General features: G+C 66.9%; 2 protein-coding genes across 5 annotated transcripts; both read right to left on the reverse strand.

The window, feature by feature from the left end:
• Positions 1-1,523: 1,523 nt before the first annotated feature.
• On the reverse strand, positions 1,524-8,324 carry FUT7 (fucosyltransferase 7). The gene is made up of 2 exons (XM_082400892.1): positions 3,178-8,324; positions 1,524-3,085 (listed from the first exon to the last, which is right to left on the reverse strand). The coding sequence occupies exons 1-2, from the start codon at positions 3,188-3,190 to the stop codon at positions 2,070-2,072; spliced, it is 1,029 nt and encodes a 342-aa protein (XP_082257018.1). The 5' UTR covers positions 3,191-8,324; the 3' UTR covers positions 1,524-2,069.
• A 104-nt stretch (positions 8,325-8,428) lies between these two features.
• Positions 8,429-14,394, reverse strand: NPDC1 (neural proliferation, differentiation and control 1). 4 transcript variants are annotated; one of them, XM_082400894.1, is made up of 9 exons: positions 14,141-14,394; positions 11,153-11,299; positions 9,845-9,979; positions 9,586-9,756; positions 9,449-9,515; positions 9,271-9,355; positions 9,086-9,165; positions 8,869-8,965; positions 8,429-8,800 (listed from the first exon to the last, which is right to left on the reverse strand). In XM_082400894.1, the coding sequence occupies exons 1-9, from the start codon at positions 14,250-14,252 to the stop codon at positions 8,732-8,734; spliced, it is 963 nt and encodes a 320-aa protein (XP_082257020.1). In that variant the 5' UTR covers positions 14,253-14,394; the 3' UTR covers positions 8,429-8,731. The 4 variants fall into 4 exon arrangements, 2 of the variants coding, with proteins under 2 accessions (XP_082257020.1, XP_082257019.1); XM_082400893.1 differs by having other exon boundaries at positions 9,086-9,168; XR_014247121.1 differs by having other exon boundaries at positions 8,758-8,800; positions 9,271-9,383.
• Between the last annotated feature and the right edge of the window lie 1,373 nt (positions 14,395-15,767).

Raw genomic sequence — 15,767 nt, forward strand, 5'->3', positions numbered from 1 at the left:
ACCAGGTCCCCACCTCCGCCTTGTCCTCGCCGCAGAAGGGCTGATGGCAGGAATTTCATCTGGACCTAAAAGACAGGTCCCAGTGCCCAGGGCACTTGGGGCCTGGAGGGAGGCAGCCGCCCACACTTGGGGAGGGGAGCTCAGCCTTGCATGCAGATCCCACCTATGCACAGGGCGGGCCCTGCTCTCACCGCTTCGAGACTCAGCTTTCCTGCCCCACTGGGTGCAGCCCCGACCTGCACCCCTTACGAGAGGGTGGGGCTGGTGAGAGGGGCTGCAGGTGGGCTGCCCTACCCCTGTAAGAGTTTCCTGCGTTCCTTGTGAATGAGCCGCTTGGTGACCAGGTGGCAGGACTGGCCTGGCTGGGCTCGGCCAGGGCTGCAGCTCCCTGGGCCCAGCGAGGAAGGGAAGGGACCCAGAGAGAGAACTGCTCCCTGCAGGCGGGGTAGGCCGGAGCTCGGGGAGACTGAGGCTGCTCCCTCTGTGAGTGGCTCATTTTTCTCCCTATATGAGAGGGTGAGTCTGACCTCTGCACAGGGAGTCTGGGGTCCAGTGAATTCCGCAGAGGTGGTTTGGTGCCTGCCGGAGCCAAACGGCTGGACAGACGGAGGCCGGGTCTGAGCTGGGTGGGGCGGTCCATTCCCGGGGAGGCCAGCAGAGGGCAGTGGAGGACAGGCCGGCCCCTGCGGGGAACGGAGGCCTGGTGGTTGGTTCTGATGGCTCCTCCCAGCCTCAGTTTCCCAACTTGTGAACGGGAGGGGCAAACGGAGTGGCGTCCAGTGTCTGGGCTGCACAAAGAAGACGCACCCTAAACTGAGTGGCAGATCTGGGGGGCCGCACCTCCCCACCCCCTCCCAGCTCCTTCCGTACGGTGCGAGGCGAAGCAGTCCCGGGAGGAGGGGCAGAGCACAAGCCCCCAGCCACCCCACGCTGCAGCCTGAGGACACTTCCTTCTCCTCGGCCAGTACCGGGGCTAGGGCAGGGCAGGAAGTCACCGGTGGGCCTTTCCCACAAGCCACTGCCAAGGGGGCGGGCAGCTTCCTGCCTCCACCTGCTGCCCACCCCACCTGGGGCAGGGGCGAATGAGCTCCTGGGGCCCTGTCAGCACCACCCAGAGGCTCACCGTCAGCCTCCCCTCCCCCCGCACAGCCTGCCACAAGGGCTCCCTTGGCTGCCGCAGTAACCTCGGTGCCTCCTCGATGCCCGTGCTGCCACCAGCCACCAGTCAGAGGGAACCCCACATCAAAAACCAGACCTCGTCACACCCCGGACACCCTGCAGCCTGAGAATGAAATCCCAAGGCCTTCGAGATGGGGCACCTTCCCCTGCCCCAGCCGCGTTTCTGTCCTTGGCCGCTGCTCTCCGCCCCTCGGCCTTTGGGGGGTCAGGGAAGGCTCTCTGCTGCGGTGCCATTCAGTGTGGCTGAAGGAAGCTGGGAGGACAGAGGCCTGGGATGGAGAGAGCGGGATCCGGCCAGGACAAAGGCCCGTGTGGCCAGGGTGGCAGGGGGAAGCAGACTCGACACGTGCCATTCTTGTCCTTTGTTTCTTTATTGATTGGTGTCCCCCGAGGGGACTGACTGCAGGCTGCCAAAAGCCCAAGAAGCTGGTTGGCTGTCTCGGGTCCGGGCCACACAGGTCTGTACGCGGGGCTCCAGCCTGCACATCCCGGACGAGGGGACCGCGGCTACAGAGGTCGGGGGCCCAGGTTTTGCCCCCACAGACCTCAGGAGGACAGGCTTGACCGGCCCAAGGTATGATCAAGGTGGGGAGGGAGGGCCTCTGTAGCCTCTTATCTCTGATGGGCCCCAGCAACATGCACCCGCATTGCTCCCTCCCTGCTCACACCTCTGTCCCCAAATAGTGGCTCCAGTGCCCACCCGCCTCCACCTCCGGGCAGCCTGCCAAGGTTACCCCTGCTTCCTGGCCTCCGTCCCCAGCCCCCAAGTCAGCCTGTGGGTTGCCCATGGGGGTTGGTCGGATGCCGGAGGGTTGGATTTCAACACCCAGGCCTCCACCCACACCTCCGGCTCCCAGCCACCCTCCCCTGCCTCCTCCAGCCGGCGGAGTTCAGGCCTGGAACCAGCCCTCGAGGTCCTGGTAGACCTGGCCACGGGGCAGGTGGGGGTAGCGGGCGCAGATGGCGCAGAAGCGTTCCCGCCAGTCGCCGAACAGCCGCACTCGGAACCGGTCTCTCCAGGCGAAGTAGCGCTGATAGCGGCTCTCGTTCATGCCAGCGAGGAAGGCGGCCAGCTCGTGGGCCGAGCCGAAGTCGTCCACGTGCACAAAGGCATCAGGTGGGGCGAAGGCCTCGTAGGTGACCCTCGAGGGGCCCAGGACCACGGGCACCGCGCCGGCCAGCAGCGCGTTGCGCCAGAACTTCTCGGTGATGTAGTCTCGGTGCTGGGAGTTCTCGAAGGACAGGTAGAAGAGGTACCGGGCCACGGTGGGCAGCAGGCAGTCGGCGCACAGGGGCTGCTTGCTGGCGCGGCCGAACACGTCCACCTGCAGGTGGGGCGCCAGCTGCCGGTACAGCTGCACGCGCCGCTGCCTCTCCTGGAAGTTGCTGACCACCCAGGCGGCCACCCCGCTCTTGGCTGGCAGCGGCGGCGCAGGCCCCTCACGGGGCTCCAGGCGGCCGTAGGGCACAAAGATGTCTGAGTCACGCCGGTAGCTCAGCACCCAGTTGAAGACCCCACGGAGGCGGCCGAGGCCGCGGGTGTGGCTGGGCGACTCCATGGAGGCCCACACCCAGGGCTGCCCTTGCGGCCGCTCGGCCAGGGGCAGGCGGGCCTGCCGGGTCTGCAGCTCTCGGTGGTGGAAGACCACGGCGTTGGCGCTGGCCAGCAGGCTGCGGTCGGTGGTCAGGCGGCAGTGGGCCACACCGTAGCTGGTGCAGGTATTGCTGGGCAGCTCTGGGGGCTGGCTGGCGAAGGGCCAGTGCCAGATGAGGATGGTGATCGTGGGCTGGGGCGCCGGAGCTCCCCCAGGGGCCGACCTGAGCAGCCACAGGAGCCAGAGGGCCGAGAGAAGAGCCGCTACCGCCAGGGCCCCCAAAGCCCGAAGCCTCGGAGCGGGGCTGACCCCTGCACAGGACACAGGAAGAGAGGCTGTCTCCTCGGGCTCGCCCCAGGCCCCATCCTCCCAGCCCAAGCTTCCCCGAAGACCAGACACTCACCGGCATTATGCATTGGCGGCTCCCAGATTAATTACTCGAGAAGCCGGAGGTTCTCAAATCACAGCCGCGGCTGCACGGGGATGCCCCGAAATCACGGCTGCGCCCCTGCACCCAGCGCCACCTGGAAACGCTGTCCTTTCATCTGCTCAGGAGGAGGCAACCAGGGTACCTTCCCGCTCCTGTCCTGCCCTCGCCCCCGCCCTGAGGTGACCTTTGGCATCACCGCCATCCTCACCCCGTCTCCCCCTCTAGTCCTCTAGCTGCTGAGGGGAGGCGGCTACAGGAAGGGTGCCCAGCCAGGGTCCAGGACCGTGGCCCCCACCCCCACTGGCCTCTGGAAAGGCCTGGAGGTGACGCACGGGGCAGGCACGGGAGGCAGGAGGAGGAGAGGGCCCACGTGACCTCAGGGAAAGGGAGGCCATCCTGAGCGGAGGTGGCCCCCGCCCCAGAAGGGTGGCCCAGCCATTGAGCACCCAGCTATTGCCTGCTGCCCAGGCCTGGGGTGCCCGTGGAAAGCAGGCATGCTTCCCTCGGAGGCCACCCGAGCCCAGACCAGCACCGCCTCCCCCAGTGCTGTGTCATCACCCACTTCCCCTGCTCACCGCCCGCTCAACTCCGCCGTGGGCTCCCAGACCCTCTCGCTGTAGATGTGCTGCGCTCAGCTGTTTGCCAGGAGCCTGAGGTCTTTCCTATTCTTTGCTTCTAATTGGGCCACTCCACCCCACCCCACCCCACCCCACCCCACCCGTGCTGCCTCTAGGACACCTTTGTCCTGGAACCCAGATTCCCAGAGAGGGGTTCCGTCCAGGGGTCCTAGGAGTGTCTGCCCACACAAGGCCCCAGCACATGCCCACGGTGGGCAGGTGCCAGGCTGGGCCTGGCCCCGGGGTGGGCTGTGAGGCTGCCACACCTTCTTTCCCCTCCCAAGGACCCGTGTCTGTGGAAGCCCCGGCTGCAGGGCCCCAGGTTCTGGCCAGGCTGGGAAGAGCTGCAGGAACCTGGGGTGGGAGGCCTGCCCTTGGGGGCTCCAGGTCTCTTCTTCCAGGTCCCACAGCCCAGGGTGGGAGTGGGGGCAGGGAGGGGGCTTTCCAGGCTGGAAAAGGAAGGAGTCGCTGTGTCCCTGACGTGGGCAGGGGGCTGGCACCCGCTCCAGGAAAAGGAAGGCTGAAGTCCAGAGTCCCTCTCCTCCCCCGCCGTCCGGCCAGCCCTGGAGGCCCAGGCATGGAGGTCCAGTTCCTTCCCCTTTTGCTCTGGTTCCTCGGAGCTGGACAGCCCTGGCTCCGGCCTGCACCCCACGCTCAGCCATCAGCTTCCTTCAACCTGCCTGGACATGGCTGGGCAAGGCCCAGCCCTCATGCTAGTGTCCTAAAGGCCTCAGGCCAGTCCAGTTCTTGGAGGCTGCGGGCTGGGTGTCGTGGAGGGAACAGCAACCAGGAACCGTTGGTCGGATCTGCCGCCCACGCCATCCTGGGGGCCTCCCATCACCCCGAAGTCCCTGTCCTGCTCCACTCTTGGGCTCCCGGGGCTGCTGGCCTCCCCCAACTCCTGCCCTCCAGTGAGGACGAGTCTGCCCTCAGGGCAGGAACTGGGGAGCTGGCAGCAGACCCATGGAGGGGGACAGAAGGGGGGCAGTTTGGCCCCTCTGCGGCTCCCCACCCCCTGCATAACCTCTGAGCTGCGGTGGGGCCTTGTGCAACATCGGCGGGGGGGCGCGGTGGGGGCTGCAGGATCTGTCGGAAACCATCTGGTGGCCCAAGGTGTGGATGCAGCCGCCAGGCCTGGCTCCCACGGGCCAGCGTCAGGCCCTGACCAGAGCGGACAGCTGCTGTCACCCCTGCCCTTCCGGCACCCAGCATTTAGAGAGAGGACCACAGTGGCACTGGGCCTTTGGTCCCACCTGGGCGTCTCTTCCCTGGCACGGGGGCCCCGGAGGAGACCACCCCCTCTCCCTGTGGCAGGCGCCCCTCGGGCAGTGGGGGAGAGCAGGAAAGAGCTGATCCCGCCACAGCCTGCCAGTGACCTGGCTCCTGGCTGCCAGAGCCTCTGCCCTTCCTGTTTGCACTGCCAGGCTGGCTGGGGCCCTGCCACCGGCCTCACCCACACCCGCAGCCCGCTCCCTTCCTGGGTGGACTTGAAGGAACCTCCCCCACCCTTACACGAGGTCTGCTGCTCCTAGGGGCCCCTGGCACGCCTGCCAGCTCAGGGTGGCTGCCTGCCGGGGCGCCCCCGTTCGTGAGAACCTGCTGGCGGGGAAATGGGACTCCAAGGTTGGCCCAGAGATGGTTCAGAACGAGAGGTTCTCAGAGGAAGAAGAAAAAGGTGAGAGAGTCTGAGTCAAAGGGAAAGTGGGGCCTCCTCCTGCCAGCTCAGCCCTGGGCCTCGGAGTCACTGGGATGCAGGCGGGCACCCACCTCCAGCTTGGCAGCCTGTGAGCATCTGGGACCCGGGAACACAGGGTCACTCCCACAGCCAGGCACAGGGCTGCTCCAGGGCCAACCTCCTGGCGGGCACCGATCGGAGGGCCCCCAACCTGTCCCCAGGGTCCCTGCTTCCCACTGCCCAGGGCCCAAGGGAAGAGGATCCCCCTTCCGGTGGCCTCCGCAATGAGAGAGGGGCCAGCGGACTGGGTCAGGGAAGGGAGGGCAGGGGCTTGGGGTCCCCCAGGGAGGAGGGCCTCCCTCAGCCCACTCACCAGGCGCAAGGCCCCGAGCAGTTCCATGCCCGCTCCCCATCTGGCTTTTTTGACTTCCACTGGCCCCAGGCGAGCTCACACAGAGCCGGCCCCTGCTCTTTTTTTTTTTTTTTTTTTTCCGGCCCCTGCTCTTGGTCAAATCCTCGACCACCCTTCCTTTCACAGGCCCTGGGGTGCAGGGGGCTTTCCTGGGGCTGGAGCTGCTGTCCCCAGCCCAGGTGCCCTGTCCACGAGCACTTTTCCTGGTCACCCCACCAGGAGCCCTGAGCCCACCTGGGACTCTCACAGGCCCCGCCTCTGGCAGCCCTCACCCACCCCCACCCGGTTCTCGCTAGAGGGCATGGGGGGGGCGGGGCCGGTAATGCATGTGTGCCTCTGCTCGTCAGGAAGCTTCCCCGGCCTGGTGTCCTCCCGAGTGCAGGTGCCAGAGGGTGACACCGCCACAGCCCAGCAAAGACCCTGGGGCTAAGACGGTGCTTGGCACAGACCGCGGGGTGGGGTGGCCCCCTAGCCAAGAGCCTAGGCAGTGGGAACCTCCCCAGCTGCAGACCCCGGGAGGAGATGTCCTCCTGCCAGCCTGGGTGGCTGGGCTGCTCCGGGGTTCCGAGTCCCCATCCTGCACCCGCCCCCCCGGGGCCCTGGAGGAGCCCCCCAGCAGGTCCTGGAGCTCCCCCTGGACAGGAGGTAGCCGTGCTCCCCAGCCTGGGCAGGGAGGGAAGGAGGGCTAGGGGGGCTGGGGGCCTCCAGGTGGTCCACCGGGAGGCTGAAGGCTGCCGCCTGCTGTGACCGCCCTCCGGCACTGCCCTCGTGCTGCTCCCTCAGCTGCACCCCCAACCTGGGGCGCCCTTGGCCACCTGCCAGCCTGGGCACCCACCTTCCCAAAGGCACCCCCTGAGCCCCTGCCCCACCCTCTCCCTGGCAGTAAAGGGCGCGCGGGCTCCCTCTGCTGCCTTCAGCCCGCTCCTGCAAGAGCCGGCGGCCGGGAGCATGGCCACCAGGGGGCGTTCTGGGCGCGTGTCCGGACTTGGCTCTGCTCAGGCCCACCCTTGGGGCGGACAGCTGGGCAGCCAGGCTCGGGCCCTCTCTCCCTGAGGCGTCCCTCGGGCTGGGGCTGCGCACGCCCCACTCCTGCTGCCTAGGTGCTGTTGTCTGCAAAGCGACAGTGGTCAGCACATGGGGTGGCCGCTCTCTGCCCAGGTCAGGCCAGCACGAGGTGGGAAAGGCAAGTGCCAGGAGCCCAGGGACGGACCCCAGGGCTCCAGGGGAACCTCCGGCCCTGGGTCTGCAGGGTCCAGCTGGCGAGACAGACTGGCCTGGGCCAGATCAGCCTGGGTGCCTTGCCCTTGAGTGAGAACTTAATCTCTCTGCCCCCCGTTTTCTTCGTGGCTATTTCCCCTCACGATACAGATTAAATGACAGTGGACAGCAGTCCTCGTCGCCCTGCCTGCATCCCACCCTACTCTCATTCCCAGCTCCCTGTACCCGGCCCCTTTCATCTCCCACACCAGTGCGTCAAAGGAAAACTGAGGCTTCCTGCTAAGGGCCAGCCCAAGGCCACGGCCCAGGAGTCAGGGGTGGGCTCTAGCCCCAGAAACATACCGCTTTAGGACAAGCCATTAGCTCTAAGCAGAGCCAACCCCATTTCCCCGGCCCAGCCCCACCTCAGGGACCTGACTGTCCCAAATTGGCTTTGTCCTCCCCATTCACGGCTGCCCCCATCCATCTAGGAGCCAGAGGTCCAGCATGCTCCGGACGACCCACCCTAGGAATCACTAAGGGACTTCTGAACCCAACCCATCCCTCATCCCCAGCCTTGGTGAGGCAGACAGGTCTGATACCCCCACACTGTCTGCACCAGGCCCCCGCTGCTCCTGGACCCCAGAAACCCCTCTGCCAGGCCCAGTCTTGGCACTTTTGACCACGAAGTTCGGCCACCACTCTGGGCCTTCAGCTGGAGGTCACCCTCCCCCTCCACTGGCCTCCTTGCTCCTTGGTGGGGGACTGGGGTGGACCAAGACCCAGCTCCTGACACTCAGGGCCCCTGCCACCTCTGTCCCCTAACCTGGCCCACCCACCTGTGTGCAGCCTGTGTCCCTCTGCCTGGCATGCCCCTCCACATAGGCTGCAGGCGCCCATCGTCAAGTCCTGCATGTCGTCCCTCCCCGCCCTCCAGACCACGTGGACACGAGGCAGGAAGCGGAGGCCTGGGGTGCCCGCTGCCAGGCGTCTGCAGGTGCCCGCTCCCAGCCCTTTTTATCACACAGAGAACGGGGTCTTGAAGGAGGGGCCCCAACTTCAGACTGGCCTGGCCCTGCGCCGCACTCCTCCCCTCCCCGGCTCTGGGGCACAAGTGTTGGTGGGGGGAGGCCTGGAGGAGAAAGAGGTTAGGGTGGTCCTCTGCCTAGGAAAAACAAAGCCTCTCTTCCCCAGCGGGCGGTGACAGGGTCTTCCCACGAAGGGCACGGAGATCCCGCCTCTCTAGGGGCGTGGAAGGAAGCCTGAGGCCCCGCTCCCGGGGTTGGGGGGGAGGAGGGAGGTCAGTCTCCAGCACACCCAGCCGAAGTTTTGAAATGTACTTTAATTGGCTTGTCTCCGGGATTCCCAATCCATGCCTTGCCTCTCGGGCTGTCTTCCTCCCCTCGACTGGGGGGGGGGTCCAGATGTGAGGGGCAGGAGCAAGGAGCAGAGAAGGCCCCTGGCAGCAGGGGGAGTCTCCCCGGCAAGGCGTTCCCGGCCGCCCCGGGGCCCCAGCCACAAGCAGACGAGCGTCAGGACACAGTCTCTGTAATGGGAAAGGCTGGGCCCTGCCCCTCCCCACCCGTGGGCAGCGCGTCCACGAGAGGGTGGGCACCAGCCTTCGGGTCACTGCAGCGGGGGCGCGGACAGCGAGGCGTGGTCGAACAGTGGGTTCCGCACCTCCATCTCTCCAGTCTGCGAACGCTGGCGTTAGGTGGGTCCAGGGCAGGGGAGGGACACCCACCGCCCACCCCCGCACTCACCGGGGCCAGGCCGGGGCACTCGTACACCGTGAAGTCGCCGTCTTCGTTCTCCTCGTCAGAGGAGGCAGAGTCCAACTCCTTGGGGGGCTCCTTATGCCTGGGTGGGGGCAGGATCGTCGGGTCCTCCCTCACCCTCCAGGTGCCAGTGGCTGGGAGCAGCGGGCCGGGGTAGGGGTGGCTGGGCCCGGGGTGGGGCGGGTCCGGTGGGGCTTCTCACCGCTCCAAGCACCGCATCTGCTGCCTCTGGTGCTGGTAGTGGTACATCTCCGCGCTGTGCGCCAGCCGCTGGTCCCCGGGCTGCTGCGGGAGTGGGGAGACAGGGTCAGGCCGAGGCAGAGGAGCGGAGCGGGACGGGGCGAGCAGGACGGGGCGAGCGGGGCAGGGCCGGGCGCGGCCACGCACCGAGATCCTGGGCGTGGCTGGGGAGCTGGGCGCCTGCGGGGCCGCGTAGTCGGCCTTCTGGGTCAGGCGAACGTCTCGCTGCAGCCTGCGGGGAGTGGAGACACCCAGCACACCTGAGACCGGCGGGGTCACCGCCTGCCCGCCCGCCCGCCCGCCCCCAGCCCGGCCCCATGCTCACCGACACCAGCAGAGAACGGCCACGGCAAGGATGGCCGCGCCGGCCACGGAGCACGCCACGATCAGCACTGCAGGGAGGGGGCGCAGTGAGGGCAGCCTTTCGGGCAGGACCCGGCCTCCCCGCCCGGCCAGACTTACGGAGGGCAAGGCTGTCACCGCGCCTGCCCCGCGGCTCCAGCGGGGACATGTGCACAGGCCCAGATGACACAGTGGAGCGCAGGGAGAAGGTGCGGGGCGTGGGCGCTCCCCGCGTGGAGGGGAGGCCCAGGTTGGGGCCCTGGCCACGCTCTGAGAGCCCCAGGGTGGATGCTGCAAAGAGAAGGCAAGTTAAACGGCAAGACCAGGCTGGGGTCAAGGGGGGCGCGGAGTTGGACAGGGGAAGGGGGCGGGGTCTCACCAGCCTCCAGGAGCCGCTGTCGCCCCTCAGGCTGGGGTGGGGCCGTGAGCCTGGAGTGCCCCGCCTCCTGCCGGGCTAGCTCCTGGGCCAGGAAGTCGATCTCAGCTTCCAGTCTGGGCTGGGGCAAGCCCTTCCCTGGGGAGGGTGAAGGGCCATCAGGTGGAGAGGCCCCCAGCCCCTCCCTGGCAACACCAGCTACAGGTGGCCTTCCCAGAGGGGGACAGGGAGAGGCCCATCTGGGAGCCAGTCCCCAGGCCAAGGCCTCTTTCTCCCTACAGGCTCCTCCCCGCCACCTGTAGCCAGGGGACCAGGTACCAGCCTGCCTGCTCCTGGCCATCCCGGTTGCCATGGTGAGAACTGAGGGAGCTCTGTGTGAGCACCAGCGTTCCCAGGAAAGCGGGCAGGGGGTGGAGGTGCTATGGGAACGTGCAGAGGCCAGGAGGAGAAGGGCAGGGGTGCTGCCCCACACCCCACCCATTACCCACAAAGCGGTGGGAGGAGCGCGGGGACAATGCGTCACCCGGCCCACTGCCTCCGCTGCCAAGACGAGCAGGACCCCCCAAGGAATGCGGAGAAGCCCCATTCTGTACCCCCGCCCCCACCAGGTCATCAGGAGGAAGGGAGGGCAGCTGCTGGGGCGGGGCCGTGGCTGGGTCCCCCTCGTCCCTGCCGTGGGCACCAGAGTCCGGACAGAGGCTCCAAGTAGACACCGCGGCTGAGAGCACCCAGAGCGCAGAGCACGCGCCTTCTGCAGCAGGCCCCCGCCCCACTCGCTGCCAGGAGCATGCTCCTTCGGGAAGCCCCTCCCAGCCCACCCGACTCTTCAGCCCCCAGAGCACCCTCCGCAATGCCCCGTCACACCTGGAGTCACTCTGGCTGCCACCATCCCGACAGACTCTGGGCTCAGGCCGGCGGGCAGGGCACCGCCAGCGCAATCAAGCAGACAGGACGGGTGAGTGATGGAGAGAGAGGGGTCGCTGGGCAAGGAGCAGGGGCGGCCCAGCGGGTGGAGGAGTGGGTGCCTGAGGGGTTTGGGACCAACCCTGCAGAGACCCAAGCCTCGGGAACTGTGACCCTGCCTCTCCCAGGATCACCCCAGCACTTCACACTGGATACCTCTTGCCCTGGGAGGGGCTAGCTGCCCCAGGCCTCAGCCCACCACCCAGCTCTGGGCTGGTGCCATCTGGAAAGGATCACCAGGCCACTTGGAGGGTGACTTGAGAGTCCCTGGCACCCCACAAAGCGCAGGAGACCTGAGAGCTGAGGCTGGGGTCAAATGTACCAGGTGGGGGAGGGAGGAAGCCATACCCAGAGGCGGGTGCATCCTGGGCACACAGAGCCCCTGCTGGTCCTCCTGGAAGGGCTGAAGGCAGGGCCCACAGACACGTGCACCCGGGGGGCACCGGGCCCGCCTCTTCAGGGCACAGTCCAGACTCCCAGGACAGACGGCTGCATCTGAGAAGGAAGCAGAGACAGAACGGGGTCACGGCCAGCCTGACTCAGGCCTGCACAGTAAGTAGGACCGTCCTGGCCACCCCAACCCCTCCCTACAGAGCTGGCCAAGCCTGGCTCCGGCCATTGTTCCGGGCAGGCCCTTCCCCCCCAGCACCAGGGCTCAGAACCAGGAAGACAAACAGTCCTAACACTTATCGGAACTCTCTTGCCTCACCCACTCCCCAGAGTCCACTTCCCAGGCCTGAGCCAGCTCTCCGCACAGGAACTGTCCCCTACCGTCCAGAGAACACCGAGCTCTCCCGGTTAGGGCCGTGCAGCGCTCCAAGTCCCACCTCCAGTCTCAACCTGTCCTAGAGCGAGTCTCTCACCCCTGCCCAACCTGGGAGCCCCAGAGGGCGGGGCCCAGGTCGCTCCCTCCCACCACCTCGGGGCTGTCTCCTATTTCAGGGCTGCCTCCCCCCCACCCCACCGCAAACCTCATCATGACATCCTACAGCCCTAGAGGGCCAAGCTGGGAGACCGCACGGGTCGGGTCACTGCCCCCACATCTAACCTCTGGCTTGTCGCCAGGGCACAGCCAGCCGCTGGGGCTGGGGATACTTGGGATGGAGTCTGCTAGTCTCACTTGCTTCCGAAACAGAAACCAGGCCGGGGTCACTCCTGCAGCCACCACTGCCAGGGACTGGGGAGGGCCTGGGACTACAGGCCAGGCCATTTCTAATTTGGGGCCCAGACCTCAGTGTCCTGTACACGTGACCAAGGCTCCCAGCCTGATGCTGGGGGGTGGAGGGCGATGGCCCTATCTGCCTCAGTTTCCTCTCTGGATGCAGAAGGTGAGTTGCCTCAAAGCTGGGGAATGTCTCAAGACCTGGGACACTAGCCCCAGTCATGGGACAGCAGAGCCAGTGGAGCCAGGGGGAGACCCAGCAGAACCGTCAGTGGTGTCTGGGGAGGTGGGGGTGAGCGCATCTCGGAGAACCAGGACCAGTCCCCGCTGCAGGAGGGTGACATGGAGCATCCGGGAATGCTGGCTCTGTCCTTCTCCAGACTTCGGCTGGCCTGGCTTGGTTTCCTTGGTAACCTGACACCCACAGCCTCTTGCCTGTACGCATCCCTGCAAGGAAGTTCCAGCAGCTCCTACAGCAGGTGGGCAAGTGGGCTGAGGTTCCCATCCCAGGGATCCCCCCTCCAGCACAACCTGGGTCGGCAGGCGCCCGTATCAGCGAGCTGGGCCCAGGGCTTGGGCTAGTTAAGCGTTAAGCCTGTGCCAGCTGGGCCGCCTGGACCCCACCCACCAGCTGGGCACCTGGGGAGCCAGGCAGCAGTCCCGGCCCCTAGTGCAGAGAACCCAGAGTGTGCCAGAGCAAGGGTGGGGCCTGAGTTCCAGAGCTGGCTCTGGGTTCTGGGTCCCAGGGGCCTCCCTCCACTCCCAGCCCCCCACCCCGGGAGGATGTGGCTGCTGCCCATTTAGACCTGGGAAGGCCCCTGCTCCAGACTCACGGTGAGGGAGGAGGGCCCAGGAACAAGAGCAGCTGGAGAGTGGCTGGCACCCTGCCCCGCATCTGGGTGCGCACCAAGCCGATGAGCAGCTGGGGCGGCACCTGCTCACCCCAGAGGCCCAGTACTGGGACTAGAATCCATCTCCTCAGGAGGCCCCACCCCGTGTGCCCTAGAGCCAGGCCATCAGCAGGCAGCCTCCACCATCCCTGGCCAGCCATGCTCTGGCCCTCAGGCCTCCTTGGGAGCCTCCCCTGGTGGTGCCAGGCCTCTGTCCAGGGGTGCTGTGCCCAGGAGGAAGCCTGCCCTGCTCTGGCCTCTTGAGGCCACACATGCAGACCACACGCACTGCCCAGGTTAGCATCCTAGCAGCATCATATAGTGGTCACTTCTCTGTACCTCAGTTTCCCCATCTGTAAAATGGACTAAGAACAACACTTCTCCTATGGGGCCGCCAGGAAAAATGAGTGAAGTCATGGGTACGAAGTCTCCCAATTCTGCCACCTGGCAGACTGCATTTGGGGTTCTGGGTTCCTGCAGACCTTTGGAACCTCAGTGCCCATCTGGGGAGCCAGGAGTGTCTGCCAGGACCCTGGGCTCATCCCTCTCTGCCTCAGTCTACCTTGGGGGGTGCCCTCCAACCCCAAGCACAGAAGACAAAATGGAGGGACCCTGCAGGGCAGAGGATGAGTGTGGAAGCAGAGACTGTAAGCTCCTTCTGTCCCCACTGAAGCCAGAGCAAAATGCTAAACCTGGGACAAGCTGTTAGATGCCCAAGGAAACTTCAGACCCCACCATGGCAGCAAAGCAAGGGGCATGTCCACCACCCGAGGCATAGGGACCGACCAGCACTGCAACTCCGACTCCAGGACGGACACCGGCAGTAAGGCCGGCAGGCACCCAGGGCCCGGCCGCACCCGCGGTGCCCAAAACGCGCACAGACAGAAACGCCCACGGGACAGACTCCAGGCCGCGGGGCCACGCAGAGAGAGCCCTCCTGAGACACCAACCGACCAGGCTCACGGACCCAGACAAAGACAAGAAGCGAATCAACTTCAGGTTCGCCTCCAAGAAGCCGGGAGAAGCCCCATCCAGAGGAGCCCCTCGGCGGTCCGGTGCCGCGCCCTCCCCGCCAGGCCTGTTTACCCGACTCGGGAAAGGCGGGGTCGGCGCGGTGGCTCGCGGGCTGGGCCTGTGGGGCCCGCGGGGCCTGCGAGGCCTGCGGGCCCTGGCGAGGGCGGCGGCGGGGAGGATGACTGCGGCGCCGCGCGGCCCGACCCCCGCCCGGCGATCCCCGGCCCCGGGGCGCCCCGCGCGCGGCCTGCGCCCAGTGCATTCGCTCACCCGGGCGGCGGGCGGCCGCACCGCGCAAGGCCGCGCCGAGGACGAGGCCAGACAGCAGCAGCCGCAGCAGCCGCAGGTGCCGCGGGGAGGGCGGAGGGACAGGCGTCGCCATCCTTCAGCGCCGCCGCCGGGGCAGCATGGCACCGCGCGGCCCGGGGCTGGGCACGGGCTCCGGGCGCCGCGTCGGCGGGGGAGGCGGCGGCGGCGGCGGCGGAGGAGGAGGGGGCGGAGGAGGAAGAGGAGGCAGAGGCCGAGGAGGCGGAGGATGAGGAAAAGAGGCGGCGGCGGCGGCGCTGACGCTGCGGCAAAGGATCCGGGACAGAGGCTAGGCAGCGAGAGGCGCGCGTGCCGGGAGTGCGCCTGCGCGCTCCACCTGCGGGGGCGGGACGGCGCAGTGAGGCTGCGCCCCCTCCCCCTCCCTCCAATTCTGCTCCCCCTTCCACCCAGCCAGCCAGCCAGCCAGTCCTCCGGGTGCCTCAACCTCTGCAGCCTGTGCTGCCGGGGATCTTCTCTAGGCTAGGGACTAGTTGGGGATGGGTTTCCCCGGGATGCGCTTCCCCCGGGCCCCGTCCCTCTCGGGCTGCTAACTCCCACCCCACCCCCACCCTCCTGGAGCGGAGGACCTGCCTGGACCCGGAAGGACACGAGGCGCACACAGCTGGACAGGTGCACAGAGATGCCCAGGTGTGCGCAAAGACCCACCGGGCATTCAGACACACTGTGAAGGCAAACACACACGCACAGAACTAGGTCGGTGCCGGTGGCCACTGTGGTTGCAGTGGGACGGCCGCTCTCAGGGAGGCCACCAGGGGGCAAGAGTGACCTGGAGCTACTGACGACAGCCAGCTGAGAGCTGTCCGCGGTGCCCAGGTGACAGCCTTTTAGCTCCGGGGTGCCCCACGACAGCAAGCACTGTGATGCGCCCTCTCACCCCCCACCGGCTGCCTCCTGCGAGCACCCGCACCCCATCCCACCTGGAAACCTCCCAGGCTCACGTTACTGAGAGAACAAGTGCGGGCCCCCCAGCGCGGTGCTTCCTTTCAGCCCTTTGTGTTTCAGAACTTCGAAGATGGGGCTGGCTGCCCTCATGTTTGTGAAGTGGCTGAGAAACCAGCAGAAGTGGACGTGGTGCGTGCGCTGGGCAGGGGGGTGACGAGCAGGACAAGGACCGCCACCCTCCCACACAAGGCACTGACCAGACAGAAATAGTGTCTGAGCTCACGTCCCAGAACAGGGGAGGCAGCGGGGAGATGCAGCCAAGACCACGCGTTCCCACGCTGGAGAAAACAGTGCTTAGGGCAGGGGGGCTGCAGGAGCGGCAGGTGGGGGTGGCTGATGTCTCTTGAGGATGCGGAAAACAGCACCTGGGCAGCAGGGACGCGACGTCTGGTGTGATTGCACGGCTTGGCGCCAGAGCCAGGCTCTTGGCAAGGGTCATCCTTCTTAGCAATGGGCCCTTCGTCCCTCTTGGCCCTGATCTCCACATCCCCCGACACCACCTCCTGTTGAGGGTTTGCCCCCTCACCCCAGCTCGTGAGCACTGCCTGCACCCAAGGCAGCTGCCTTGCCCACTCACTCTCCTGCCTGCCATCCGCACCCACACCCCAGGCCAGCTCGAGGCCGGGGC

This window comes from Balaenoptera borealis (genome assembly GCF_965194805.1).
Source record: "Balaenoptera borealis genome assembly, chromosome: 8".
NCBI classification, from domain to species: domain Eukaryota; kingdom Metazoa; phylum Chordata; class Mammalia; order Artiodactyla; family Balaenopteridae; genus Balaenoptera; species Balaenoptera borealis.